At 42.9% G+C, this 13,821-nt stretch overlaps 4 protein-coding genes across 7 annotated transcripts; 1 reads left to right on the forward strand and 3 right to left on the reverse strand.

The window, feature by feature from the left end:
* Window positions 1-422: 422 nt before the first annotated feature.
* Window positions 423-2,008, reverse strand: LOC108115310 (histone deacetylase 3). The gene is made up of 3 exons (XM_017226712.2): window positions 1,851-2,008; window positions 1,706-1,794; window positions 423-1,614 (listed from the first exon to the last, which is right to left on the reverse strand). The coding sequence occupies exons 1-3, from the start codon at window positions 2,006-2,008 to the stop codon at window positions 545-547; spliced, it is 1,317 nt and encodes a 438-aa protein (XP_017082201.1). The 3' UTR covers window positions 423-544.
* A 33-nt stretch (window positions 2,009-2,041) lies between these two features.
* On the reverse strand, window positions 2,042-2,289 carry LOC108115311. The gene has a single exon (XM_017226713.2). It carries the CDS (start codon window positions 2,156-2,158, stop codon window positions 2,042-2,044), a length of 117 nt encoding a protein of 38 aa, XP_017082202.1. The 5' UTR covers window positions 2,159-2,289.
* Window positions 2,290-2,655: 366 nt separating this feature from the next.
* On the forward strand, window positions 2,656-13,654 carry LOC108115308 (biotin--protein ligase). 4 transcript variants are annotated; one of them, XM_017226707.2, is made up of 13 exons: window positions 2,656-2,985; window positions 3,039-3,203; window positions 3,263-3,600; window positions 4,039-4,195; window positions 4,275-5,275; window positions 5,340-5,488; window positions 6,247-6,403; window positions 6,465-6,668; window positions 6,725-6,910; window positions 6,969-7,118; window positions 7,181-7,324; window positions 12,643-12,974; window positions 13,035-13,654. In XM_017226707.2, exons 2-13 carry the CDS (start codon window positions 3,062-3,064, stop codon window positions 13,210-13,212), a joined length of 3,138 nt encoding a protein of 1,045 aa, XP_017082196.2. In that variant the 5' UTR covers window positions 2,656-2,985; window positions 3,039-3,061; the 3' UTR covers window positions 13,213-13,654. The 4 variants fall into 4 exon arrangements, with proteins under 4 accessions (XP_017082196.2, XP_017082197.2, XP_017082198.2 ...); XM_017226708.2 differs by having other exon boundaries at window positions 2,656-3,203; window positions 6,265-6,403; XM_017226709.2 differs by having other exon boundaries at window positions 2,656-3,203; window positions 4,039-4,051.
* Window positions 7,445-11,187, reverse strand: LOC108115309 (kinase suppressor of Ras 1). Its single transcript, XM_017226711.2, has one exon. The coding sequence runs from the start codon at window positions 10,913-10,915 to the stop codon at window positions 8,024-8,026; it is 2,892 nt and encodes a 963-aa protein (XP_017082200.1). The 5' UTR covers window positions 10,916-11,187; the 3' UTR covers window positions 7,445-8,023.
* Window positions 13,655-13,821: the final 167 nt, after the last annotated feature.

Raw genomic sequence — 13,821 nt, forward strand, 5'->3', positions numbered from 1 at the left:
TCGATTATCGATTTTTTTGTTTTGTTATATTGGTACACTCTTCCCTAACATCTGTACCAAGTTTCAATGGAACATCCTCTTTTGTTTGGTTGTGAGAGGCGTAAAGTTACAAGTTATTTTGCGAGCTCGGCGATTTTTTGCTATCGAAAAATATGGATCAAAGGATTTGGATTTTTTGGCCAAAAACAACACCACAATAATGCCTCAGCCACCATATTCACCGGATTTGGCCCCATGTGACTTTTTCTTGTTCCCAAAACTGAAGATAATCGAAAAATTTGAAATTTGAAAAGTCACCTTACTTTTTGAACACACCTCGTATAACTTCTAAAAGGTTTCGATAATCGAAAAATTTGAAATTCGCGAAATTTGAAGAGTCACCTTACTTTTTGAACACACCTCGTAAGTCAAAAAACACGATGAGCTTTTTAAATATTGTATTTTTAGAACAAATCCCTCCCATTAAGTAGATCCACATTAAATTACACCTAGCCTGCTGCTCTTTACTGCTTACACTAAACATTTTACACTACGTTGACCAATACTAACTCTCCGCAGAGTCAGGCTTATCTTGATCTTGATCGCCGTCGTAGAACTCGTTCTTAGCATCAACCATTTTGTCTTCATCAGCCACGGACATTCGCACATCGGGGTCGGCCGCCTCATCACGATTGTTACGCAGCTCTTCTAAATCCACATCTGGTGGAGTCTGCACCATTTGGACGCTAGGGGAGTGCTGGCACATCTTAAGGTTCTCATAAACATGCTTTACTATTAATTCAAGGTATTGCTTTGAGTTTGCATTATCCTGCCGTGAGTTAATCTCTGGATGGAGAGTGAAGTCGGGGGCAAAGAAGTCGTAATACTCGGTGGCAGGAAGATCATTTTCAATGTCTTGGTCCACCAGCAGCGAAGTCTCATGCGTCCAGCAGCGGGCCACGTTTCGCAGCGTATAGCCACCACCTCCAACGACTAAAGTTGGTACATTCAGCTCCTTCACAAATTTGACACACTCTCCGTGTCCCTTAGTGCTCAAAGAGAAGCAACCAAGTCGATCCCCTGCTAGAGAATCCGCTCCACACTGCAAAACAATTGCCGTTGGTCGATAAAAGTCCATAATGGCCGAGATGATGGGTTTGAACACCTGAAAGTAGCTCTGATCATCAATGCCTTCCTTGAGCGGCACATTCACGCTGTAGTATCGACCCGATTCCGCGCCAATCTCATACATGTCACCTGTGCCTGGAAAGAAGTAATTGCCGTATTTGTGAAATGAGGCCGTCATTACTCGATCAGTAAGGTAGAATGCCTCCTGCACACCATCGCCGTGGTGCACATCGATGTCTATGTAAAGCACTCGAGGATGGTACTTCAGCAGCTCCAGTATGCCAATCACAATGTCATTTACATAACAAAACCCGCTTGCCTCAAACTTCTTGGCATGATGCAGTCCTCCTGACCAGTTAATGCAGATGTCGCTGTGGTTATGGTTCAGCTTCTGGGCTCCCTCTAAGGAGGCGCCCGTGTACATCGCACAGAAGTCGAAAAGGCCGTCGAATACGGGACAGTCCTCACCCACGCTGAAGTGCGCTAGATACTTAGTGTAGGCCACGGCTGAAAAGGATTTTTTTGACAATGTTAGTTTTGTAATTGATCGCTTGCTTTATAATTAAGCTTGTCTCTTAGTTAGCATTTATCTACTTACAATTGCACTGGATGTTTTGAGGCGTCACCTGCTGGAGGTAGGCTATGTACTCATCGCTGTGAAACCGAAGCATGTCCTGAGCACTGGCCCTGCCAAGGAATATGTGTAAGATTTTACGAAAAAACACTCCACCTGCTCCACTTACTTGTACGGCCTGTAAATTTTCATTTTCTTATGAAGCCCGTAGTTCATCACCAGACTGTGGGTGACAGCCAGGCGCTGCGGCTTCATTGGATGCCCGGCTCCATAGTGGAAGTTTCCCACGTCCGCGTTGTAAAAGTACGATACTCTTCGGTCCGTCATTACTGCTTAATCTTATCGCGACGTTGGAATCCTCTAGTTGTAGTCCAGATCCACTCCGGGTAACAGGTACGTTTTCGCATACAGGACGATCAGCAGAACGGCCACGATAAACAGGAGTCGCCGGGTTGTGTCGTATTCGCCCAACAGCATGCCGTCTTCGTGGCCTCTAGACCAACTCAAATCTGATTAAATACTTTTATTTTGTCGCGGATAACAATTCGCAAATTTATTGCTGATTGAAAACAACTTAAAGCGGCGTGTGTCGAGAATACACTAAAAAATACCCAAAGTAGTGATGTGCAAACAAACTGCGTTAAGCGAAGTAGTCGAGTCACGAGTGCATCCCTACGAATCAGAAACTGGCTTACACAATTTTGAGAATGAAAGGCTTTAGTAATTATGTAAGGAAACATATATTTTAAAACTTTTGCAAACCTTTTATCATATATTTTACTTTAAAAGTTGTTTCAGGAATCCCCTTAATAGCAATTTACTTAAAAGCTCTTTGAGTTTTTAAATAAATTAAACATTTGTTTATGGTACGAAAGAGAGCTCATTTTATTTAGTCTTAATATTTTACAGGCGGCTTATGCTATAATTTTATGAGATATGTTTCGGAGCAAGAGAGTAAGCAAAATTGTTAATTGTATTACACAAAAAAAAAAAAAAAATAATAAACTCCACATTACGGTTTACTAAATAAAAATTTACCAAAAAAAGCTAAGCCGACTGCACTGCAACCGCCTGCCGCGCTTTCTTATCGGAACCGTTTGGGGATAAGCTTCGTCCAGTTGGAGTGAAATGTAGTAATCAACAATAAAAGCTGTGAGAAAGGGAATACGAAAAGTGTGTCAACTGCCTGAAAACTACATACCAGGAAGCGCTCCTTTCGGCCTTAGCAACCGATAAATCCGCAAGAGACAAGCAAAATCGGAGCAAATTACGAAACTACCATTGATTTTGGCACCAATCAAGATGTAACTTGTGACTTGGCGTAAATTACCCTTGAATAATTCAGAATCTACGGCAGTATCAGTACCCATCCGATATCAGATGTTGACCTTATATTACGTGAGTGCCACCGTCCTGCAATCCTGGCGCATTCAGAAGGCCTGCTCCAAAATCGCCGAGCACTTAGCGCAACCCTCGAGCATTGCCTTCTATGCCCTCCCGGCGGGTAGCGACGATGGATTTGGTAAGTGAAAGTGACCTTGGGACGCCGTAAAACTATAGGTTCTCCTCCTTAATTTTTAGATCCCACCCTGGCCAGCTCTGAGCTATGCGGCAACCGCAACGCGGCCAAGGTCACGGACATACTGTGGCTGCACGCTAACCAGAGGGGCTGTTGCCTCCGTCCGCTCCAAACGCTTCACATCACGCCGTGGATCAGCTTCCCGCCGGCGCCCAGTTTACTGCCCTTCTCCTACGCTGCAGAGACATTGACACCGGTAACCACGCCTACGGATTTGGGCACACCGCTTAGACAGCGAGTCTTGTTATCCGCGGAGAGCGACCAGAGGATGCAGTTGCTTCTCGAGGCTCACGTAGACCCCCTGCAGCGGCCCAGTTCCGAGGACCCAACAGCAGTGCGGGTAAGTTTGAAAGAATTCCAAACCTTTAAAAAGATTATTATTTAAAACTTTATTTTTATTATTAATAAAAGAACATATGTCATATGTTCCTAAGTTCTTTTTAATCTCGGGAAGTTAGACTACAATATTTCTGTATGTACATATGCATGTAAAATATTCTTTCATATTAAGCCTTAATGTGGCCTAACCATTTAGTATGACTTATTATATTTAAATGTAAAAGAGGTAAAGGCTATCCTTTAGATTAAAAAGTTAAAGGTACTTTTTAATATTTTTTTGCCAAAAATGTGTGCGGTTGTGCGTGCGGTAACGTGATTAAGAAGTTTTATGTAGTTCCAACATAAATAGTTCAAACGATAGAAAGCTAACGTCATATATCTGCTAACCAAGGTCAAATTTCTTATTTTTCTGCTTGCATGTCGGTTGTTCATAAATCAGTTGGAAGATTACGGTAAGCTAATTGCATGGAAAATAGACTCCCACCTGGCGGTGCTAATCGAAACTGACGTCGAGCATTTTACGCAACTTTTGATAACGACATTTTTGCGAAATAATTTATGCATTAACGATCAACTGCCACTTTTACGGATTGAGTGTAAGCGGGACCAAAAATCGTTTTCATACCCACCCGTTTTTCCATCGAAGCATTCTGATCTATTTTCTTTTTATCCTAGCGGTTCAGCGGGAAGGTGATCCGCAGCCCTTTGAGTTGCTGGCAAACCATCTGAAACGGCAGTCACGTAAAACAGTTTGCCTGAACAAGGATGGCTGGAAAAAGCACCTGGAGGATTTGCGAGCAGTCGGTGTGTTAGCTCACCAAGCTACCGAGTTCGAGTATCAAAGAAATCGATCTGAGGGAAGGACGAAACAAGATTTACTTGGACATGAGCATCGCCAGACTGCAGAACCCGTGGCAAAGGCTGTAGCTGTAGTGGAGCCCACCAACAAAACATCCCTGTCTCCGACAAGGATACCTGATTGTTCCCAGAAAACGGAGTCCAAGGAAACACCAAGGAAAGCTTCGCCTACAAAAACCGAGTCCAAAACCACTCCTGCTAAAACCGAAAGGAAGCAGATCCCAACCAATGAGGACTCCAAGCCAACGTCAAGTAAAGCTGAATCAAAGCCTAGTGAACTAGAGAAGCTAGCGGCTGCCCAGGCTGCGCAACAGAAAGTAGAGAAAATGGAGAAGTCGCCCATCAAGGGAGCTTCCTTGGTTAAAGCACCAAATGTTAGTATAATCAAAGAGCCCATAAAACCATTAGAGCAGTCAACAAAACCCAGCAAAAGCTTTGAGGTGGTAAAGCCTTTAAATTCGCCTCCGTCATCTAGTTCTGCTCCTTCGCGCCCTGTGCTGCAAAGAAATAAGAATAGTCTTCAGGAGAGTAAACCACTGAATGTTTTAGTGTACTCGGATAGCGCTAGTGCCCGGGAGTCTACTCTAGCCACTCTTCAGCAGCTGCTGGAGCATAATGTGTACACCATCTATCCGCTGATGCCACAGCAAGCGGCTCAAAAACATTGGACGGAACAGACTGCGCTTCTGGTTGTTTGTGGATCGGTGGCACCTGGAATCGGTCAGATATTGGTAGATTATTTCCTGCAAGGCGGCAAAGTGCTGAGTCTCTGCTCAGATATTCTTCATTTCATACTTCCCAACTATCGCACAGCGGAGGTAAGTTTTTGGACATTAAAAATAACAATCAACTAATATATAATCTGTCCGTATATTTGTACAGGTTCGAGAGCACGAGTTGGTTCAGTTCTCCTATGACAAGTGGCAGCGGGTCAAGATGATGCATCACATCTTCTGCTACCAGCCATCGCCGGTTAAGAAACACTTCTCCACGGATAGCGAGGAGTCAACCAAGTCGCATTCACGAAAACCGTAAGTAAATATCCCTATTTCCCAACCACACTGAGAGCAGCAGACTGACAACCTTCAATACATATTGCTAGCCCTGCTGATCTTTATTATAAATAGATCATTAACTGACTAACAAGTATAATCGAAACTGCATGTTTTATACACCCAATGATACGCCCTATTTTATAAATTGCTTATTGCATATGCGGAGGGGACTTAAGTTGTGGTAAAAAGGTTTTTACTATTTTTATTTTTTCTTATTAGAAAATTTAACTGAATGTCAGCTACTTAAGAAGACAGAAAATAAATAACTGTGCTTATAATAAACCATATTTATCTAATTCCAATTCTTCGTTTATTTCAAATGTTCCATGCTAAAATTGGTCTCGTGTTCTGTGAATATGGCCTTCTTTTCTATTTAATTCGGCGTTCATGAAAAACCATCGTCATTCCTTTTCGAATTTGCACCATGTAAAATTTTATTCTGTAAATTCCTTGAATGAACTATTCTTTGCAATTAATTTACTTATTATATTATCATTATTATTTATCATTTGCATTTTCATTATTCCCTTCGCTTGAAATGTATTTGAATGAACTCATCTCTTTTCTGTCTGCGTGATCGCTTCCTTACCTACCCTTTTATATCAATCTATAAATCTCTGTGTGTGCTTCTACTTGTGTGTGCTATCACTATTATAATCCTACCTCCCATTAACCAAAATAAAAACATAAACAAAAAAAAACAAAACAAAATCAAACCACGATACGCTGCTCAGAGCTCTAGTATGTCCAAGGTCCATGGAACTGAAGGATCTGGCCGGCCACAGCCACGAATTAGATGTCCAGGTGCTGGGCACTGAGGAAACCTGGAATACTCCCAGCTTGATGTTGGCCAAAAGCCTGCAGAGCGGTGGAAAGGCTGTTTTTTCACAGGTGTTTCCTTACTATCAGTTAAAATTTTTTTAACAATAATAAATGAATTAATATCCATCAGGTTCATTTGGAAATGAGCCCCAGTGAATTTGAGTCGGATGAAATGAAGTACTCCATTCTGAGGGAAAACGAACACACTCGCCTTGAGATCTTTGCTGATCTCTTGGGGAAGTACTTGGATGTGCAAGTCCATTGTGGAGACTCCGTTGATCAGCCTCATCCTGGAGTAGTCTATCAGCACGCTTATTTTTTGGGACGCCATGAAGTGAGTAATCCGTCGTATTTTTGGCAAAAAGATTAATTATTTCCCTCCCCCTTTAGGCGAAGTTTGAGCTTTTGGAGAAGCTGCGTCTGCGTTGCAGTGGTTCCGACAACGTCATAGCAACGCCCAAGCTGACGATGAAATTCTGTAGCAGGGACGACAAGCCTCCAGTGGCAAACAATAATGTGCTGCCCATACTGATACATTCCTGTCCTGAAGATTTCTCCACAGTGGAATATTTTGATGTGCGCACTTTTTATTTAATCAAAGCATTGACATTTAGATATGCCCCTTCTTTTATAGCACCTTAAAACCGAGCATATTGGACGACTGGTCATATATGCACCAGTTGTGAGCAGTTCCATGCACGTCATAAACAATTTGGAACTTATAAACGGTCTAGCTGTGCTTCCTGTGCAACAGACCTCGGGAGTCGGACGGAGCAATAATCAGGTAAATATTTGAAGTCTTGGGATTGAAGTCTATGAAGTGACCACCCTGCTGTGCTCTTTCAGTGGCTAAGTCCCCTCGGCTGTGCCATGTTCTCACTGCAACTCCACGTGGCCATGGATTCGGCTTTGGGATCTAGGCTGCCTCTTTTGCAGCATATAATTGGTGCGGCGATTGTCAATTCTCTACGAAGTCATGAGCAGTACAGGGTGAGTATATAAAAATATGTTATAATAACCTAGAGAAACTCAGCTGAAAAGTTCATTAGATTGATAAAAGAATTTATTTAAAGTTCCTTCCACTTGGTTGGAATAAACATTAATGAATAATTTGGCTTTAGTTATAAGTTTATTTGACATTTTTCTGGATTCCGTTTTTATTATAATGGACACATCCATTAACTATATACATCTGTCCATACATAATTCACAATATATATTTATTTAAACACTATTTCCTCATATACACTTCTGTATATACACATACACATATATATAGTTTTGCTTACACATAATTAACAATTTAGAAATTGCTCACCTGATTAACGTTTACATTAATATTTGCCACAGTGCTTGTTTGTTTGTATATGTATGTCTATGCCTTCTCAGTTTGCTCCTTCTCTTTAACATTTAAACGTTTTGTCTTTTTCGAGTTAGCATTTGTTTTGCCTTTGTTTCCTTTGCTCACAACTGCAACTATATTGCAACCGATGCTGTATACATAATTTAATTTTAATCGTTTTAAAATCGTTTGCTATAATTTGTAGTTACGTTTAAATATTTACAATCTTTGCTTAGTTCCTCAGAACCTAGGATAGTTAACTGCTTGGAAAGAAGGTGAGCTAGTTTAGTTAATCGGTCAACAGTGTATAAGACGTTGACAGTGACAGTGACCAGGTAGCAGCTCCCTCAGAACACGGACTCCGCTGATCGGGAGAGGTTGACGGGATGGGAGGGACTACGCGCCAGACGCTTCTTGGGAAGGTGTTCCAGCAACGACAGCAAACGTGCGAATTGTGGTCGATGCTCCTTGTCATAGGTCCAGCACAGCATCAGCAAGTCCTTGACATCCCGTCCGGACTGCAGGTTGGCAAGCGATTGCTTCATCCCTCGGCCCACCTGCCAGATGATTGACTCCGCCGGTTGGTCCTTAAATGTGAACTCACCGCAAATTAGCTCGTACCACACTGTCCCAAAAGAGTAGACATCAGAGTAGGGTGTAAATTCCAAGCACTCGCCGCGCGGCTTTTCCGGCTGCAGTGCCCGGATGAGCTCCGGCGCTAAATAGCACAACCAGTTGTGGGGCACCCCCAGGCCCATATCACAGTAGAGCAGCTTGGTGGAGCTGAACAGACCGAAGTCCGTGATGATCACCTTGCCGTTCTCGATGAAGATGTTTTTCGTACGCAGATCCTTATGGATTATTTCCCTTGCGTGCAGGTAGCCCATGCCCTGGGCGATTTGCTGGGCTATTAGAAGAATCCTGTTCATTGCAAACTTCTCATGGCGTTGATGGATGTACGTGTACAGTGTGTTGCCCTTACACAAAGAAGTTACAATTGCCAAATAGGGGGGATTCATGCAGGCACCCATGAAGAGCACCAGATTCTCGTGTCGCGTATTTTTGAAATTGGCCACTTCGCTACGAAAAGTCTCCAGCATGTGCTCGTCTTGCAGATAATCCTCATTGAGAAGCTTTACTGCCACATCTCCATGCCACAGGGCTCGGTGCACAGTGCCGAAGCGTCCTTGTCCGATCCGCTCAAGCAATCGCAAATCGCCGTAAGGAATGTCCCATTCTTTCAGAGAAATTGAGTTTTGTCGCCACTGCCCCGAATCTCCGTCTTCCGTTGAATCCACTCGAACGGGCGTCCTGTCCGAATCCGTGCTGGCACTTCCAGACAAAGACACTGTTTTGTCGCTGTCATTTGATTTGTGGGTATCCGTGTACTCGCTGGTGAAAGGCGTCCTCTTATCAACTCCGGCTGTGCTCAGCTTACGAGGAAAGAAACTGCTGGTGCTGGTGGAGGTTGTACTGTTGACCAGGCTGCCCGTTACAGTCGCGACACTTGAAGCATTCGATATTTGGCTTCCGATTAGGGAGTTCGTGTGCCCGTTGGAACTGCTCACTAGACTGTCCATTCCATTGATGGTAATAGGCGCAGGCGGAAACTGCTCTTGCACTGATTCATTGGATATAATCATATCGCCTCCGCTACCGCCACTACCCGTGACCGTCACGTTGGGAAAGTTAAATTGACTCTGTTGATGCTTGCCCAGTGATGGAGTAGGTACCAGATTGGGACGGGAGCCAGCCTGATCGAGCTCACGCTCCCTTTGGTGGAACAGCGCCGGACTACTCGGTGTGGAACTGGTACAGCTGGAGCTAGGCGAACTGCTATCACCGTGCTGCTGATGCAGCGGTTTGCCCAGAGTTGTCTTTTTAACCAGCGGTGATCCCTTGGCCGCTCCGTGTACATGTGGCAAACTGGCATATCCACCCTGTTCCTTAATGTGCCGAAACTCATCTACATACTCCCGTGGAAGTCCGCAGGAAGGCGGCACGTGCGGAGCGCATTGCTTGTGGCAGATGTACTTGCAGTCGGTACACTTCAGACAACGGGAAAAGACCTGCTTCTGGCACAATGTGCAAGTTGCCATGAATCCCATGACCTTGCTAAAGCGATGTTTGATGGCATGCCCCATGCCCACGTGGCCCACGCCCGGGGAGCATGGAACCATCAGCACGTTGGAGTTACTTCCTCCCGAACTTGCATTAGTATTTGCGTCAACGAAGATGTCTGAGCTGGCGGAGCTGTGGCTATCGGGGCTAGGATCAGTGGGCAAACGATTGCGTGCTGGTTGCTCCCCGTCCACCTGCACTTGGCTTTGGTTCAGCAGAGTCTGGTGCTTTCTGGCAGGTGGAGGTGTACCGCGACTCCTCTGCGGTGTGCCATTAAGGCTGCTACTTACTCCGCTGGAAGGCGTAAAGGGCGAGTTTGGTGGCGAGGGCGTAAGAGTTAGTGTCAGCTGGGAACCCTGTGTGCTGTTCAGTTCCTCCGTCGCTGTAGGCGATTGACGACCGCTTCTGGAGCTAGTTGAATTGACCAGAGTGGTGTTCTTCCCTTTGCTACCGTGCTGGCGATGATGGGATCGCGGGGAGGCGCTTGAATTTTGGCCTAGTCCTATGTTTCCAACGCTGCCACGATGAATGTGAATGGGCCGGTCCCAAGAGTCCCAATGCCACTGCTCTGGATCGTTGTTGCTAGCCGCAGTTCCGCTCTCCAAAGACTCCATGCATTTTCTCAGGTTCTGCATGGCCCTGGTCAAGCGCCGCAGCTCTTCTTCCTCTTTCTGACTTGGGCTGTCAGCCAGTAGCTGACGGATTTCCTCGTCACTCAGTCGCAGGCTCTGCTCAAGAGTGGTCAAGCGGGCGAGGCACGTGGTAAGGGTCTCTTGGCTAAGACCTACCACTCGGAGCCACTGTCTGAGTTCATTGCCCGTGGCGTGAGGTAGCAATCCGTTGGCCGGGATGCGTTCGTTTAACCGCATCTTCGCCAACAGCAATTCAGAGAAGTAGCGCACCAGTTTTGACTCCAGGCAGCGAATCTCCTGCTGCGTCAGCGTGGAACTAGTTGCGCATTGCGTGCGCAGGCCCTCCAGATGGTTGGCCGAGAGATCAATCATGTCCTGGATGATGATCAGATTGCTGTCCACGGACAGCGAACCGGAGACGGGATCGTTGGCATTGCTGGAGACGGAGTCTGTTCCGGATGCGGGGGCGTTATTGTTGCTGCTCATCCTGCTCTTACGCGTTGGAGTGGAGTCCGATTGATTTTTTCAGACGTCCTCACGGAGACTCGACAATTCGATGAGACCAATGACCGGGACACCGCCCCGCATTGTGTCCCACTTCCGGCGACCTTGGCGTTTGCAGCAGCTGCACTGACTTTCGCACACTCACGCCCGTAACTGAAGACGGCTCAAGAAATGCGAAAATACAATAATTTTTACAATTTCTTCGACTGTTGTTGAAATTTCTCTACACCCAAGTGCAGCGCATCGAGCCAGTGTGACCGTCCGTAGAAGTCCCGTATATTGCTCTGTTTTTCAAAATGTACTAAAAAAAACCCTAGTAGGGCATCCTGAACCTTGGTCGGACCAAAAATAAAATGTTGGGGACTCATAGGCAAAATTATAAATGTATAAAATAAGAAGATGAATTATACAATATTTAATATGTGGTCGCATTTGAAGTAACATAAATTCAGACATTCGATGTTTTGTAAGTTAAAGTTAAGATAAGTAGTTGAGAATTTAAAGTAAGGAACATAGGTTTCAACAAATTTATAAAATGTAGTTTGTACCCTGAATTGGAATAAGTTGCCCGTATTTAATATTTCAGTAATATTAGGCCAGAGTCGGTCGTACATAAATGTTTTCACTTACAGTTGCTCGCAGCTTATTTCGTGCAGTTAAAAGTTAAAAGTTTGATTCTTTATTCTTGCTAAACTACAAAATAACCAAACAATTTAAACTCATTTTTTAACTCGGAATATTAACATGTTTATTAAACTAAAACGATTTTCTGAATCATAAAAGAGGTTAAGGACAAAACGGGCAAGAAGTGTAGTCGTCGCCCACTCCAGGGGCTGCCATACAGTCCCAAGCCATGACGTGACCGCCACCATATTTGACCGTGGGTTTGAAGTGCTTAATTTCCAACTCTGGAAAAACTCGCCGCTACTCAAATTGTCGTCCATCTGAACAAAAAATGTTATATTTGGACCAGTCAGCAAAAATTACGTCATTCCAGAACGAAATTAAAAGTATGTGCTCCTTTGTAAACTTTAGCCGGGCAGCAATATTTCTCTTACTGAAAAATCACTGATTCCGTGCTACTCGGCTATAGAGTTTATTATCGCGCAGCACACGACGCACCTTATCAGGACTACACTTCTTGCCCATTTCCTCCTCGATCTCTGCAGCTAATTTTGGAGCCGAAAGCTTGGGGTTTTCCTTAATTTTCCGATCGTTTTCAATTTTACTAGGACAACGGTCAGAAGCATTCAGAAGGAAATGTAAAGTCCTGGCTTATCTGAATTTGCCCTCTGGCGTTATAACGCCAGTACAGTCTCCAGATTTAAATGTGATCGAAAATTTATGCGAAATATTGGACATCGCTGTAAGGAAGCGGAAGATTTTGAACAAAAACTGTTCTTATGGAAGAATGGGAAATTTAATGGAAACCACTAAAGTGTTAGCTCGAAAGTTTGGTTTTTATTTAATATTTCTTTTGTTTTTATGATTAAGAAAATCGTTTCAAGTAATTAACATGTTAATATTTCCAGCTAAAAAACTGCGTTTAAATTTTTTTATCTTTTTTAGTTTAGCAGGAATAACGACTCAAACTTTTATTAGATAACTGCACGAAATATGTAAGCTGCGAGCCACTGCATGTGCTTACGACTTCCTTTGTTATTATAAGCAATATTGTATTGTATATTTCTTGTATAAAATATTTTCAGGTATTGGATGTTTCCATAAAGTGGCCAAATGATATATACGCAAATGGGAACCAAAAAATCGGCGGCCTTGTCATTAACACCACTCTACAAGGCTCACAAGCAATCGTCAATATTGGTAGTGGAATCAATTTAAATAACTCAAAACCAACTGTATGCATTAATGATTTAATAAGAGAACACAATGTTCGCGTGCCGAATAACAAGTTATCTATGCTTAAATATGAGCTATTTATTTCCATGATATTTAATGAAATCGAAAGACTTTTGGGAGAAGTACAAAACGGAGACTTTGATAGTTTTTATGCCTTATACTACTCGCTCTGGTTACACAGGTAGGAATAAAAATCAAACTAGATCCTAACGTAATACTTAAAACTATTTTATATTTATAGCGGTAAAACGGTCAAGATTTGCCTTCAAAATGAACAGGAAAGAGAAGCTGAAATTGTGGGAATCGATGATTTTGGATTTTTAAAGGTGAAGCTACCCACCGGAGCCATAGAAACCGTTCAACCCGATGGAAATAGCTTTGATATGTTGAAAGGATTAATTATACCAAAATACCACTAGTTGATTGAAAAACTCCCATTATACCCCGAATCCACGTACTAGGGGAATTAGCAACTTGTATTTTTTAGTCGCATTTACATAGGGAAATTTATAAAAAATTGATTACGTATGTATGGATGTGTTTACTTCTAATTACACCGTGTTTTTCTTCTAAAGTGGCTTAACCGTATTTATTCTTGCTTGAATTTGAGAAAAATGGATATAACCCAATATGAATTTTATTAAATTGAATACTGCCAAAGAAAAATATGTCAATGAAAATCTCCAACATTCAAAAATCTCCAAAATTTATCTCTAAATAATAGGTATATGCCGCATATATCCCAGTGTTTTGAAAATACTTATACTGTTCGTTATTAGTGTTATTGCCATCGATTTCTCTACGTATGGGCGTTTTTTAAATTCGACTTTAATAAAGACGTTTGCTTATTACGGACCTCAATATTTGGTTTTAACCTTTGGAATTGATTATAAGCTGTAGATACACCTCTTTAGTTTTTATAATAATTTCTAAAGTTTTAGAAAATATTAAATTAAATATTTGTTTACTTCATTATTAAAACAAGTTCAACGGTATCTTTTAAAAAACTTACTAGTACATTGTGGCAT

Source organism: Drosophila eugracilis, unplaced genomic scaffold, assembly GCF_018153835.1.
Source record: "Drosophila eugracilis isolate 14026-0451.02 unplaced genomic scaffold, ASM1815383v1 contig_1897, whole genome shotgun sequence".
Classification (NCBI taxonomy): domain Eukaryota; kingdom Metazoa; phylum Arthropoda; class Insecta; order Diptera; family Drosophilidae; genus Drosophila; species Drosophila eugracilis.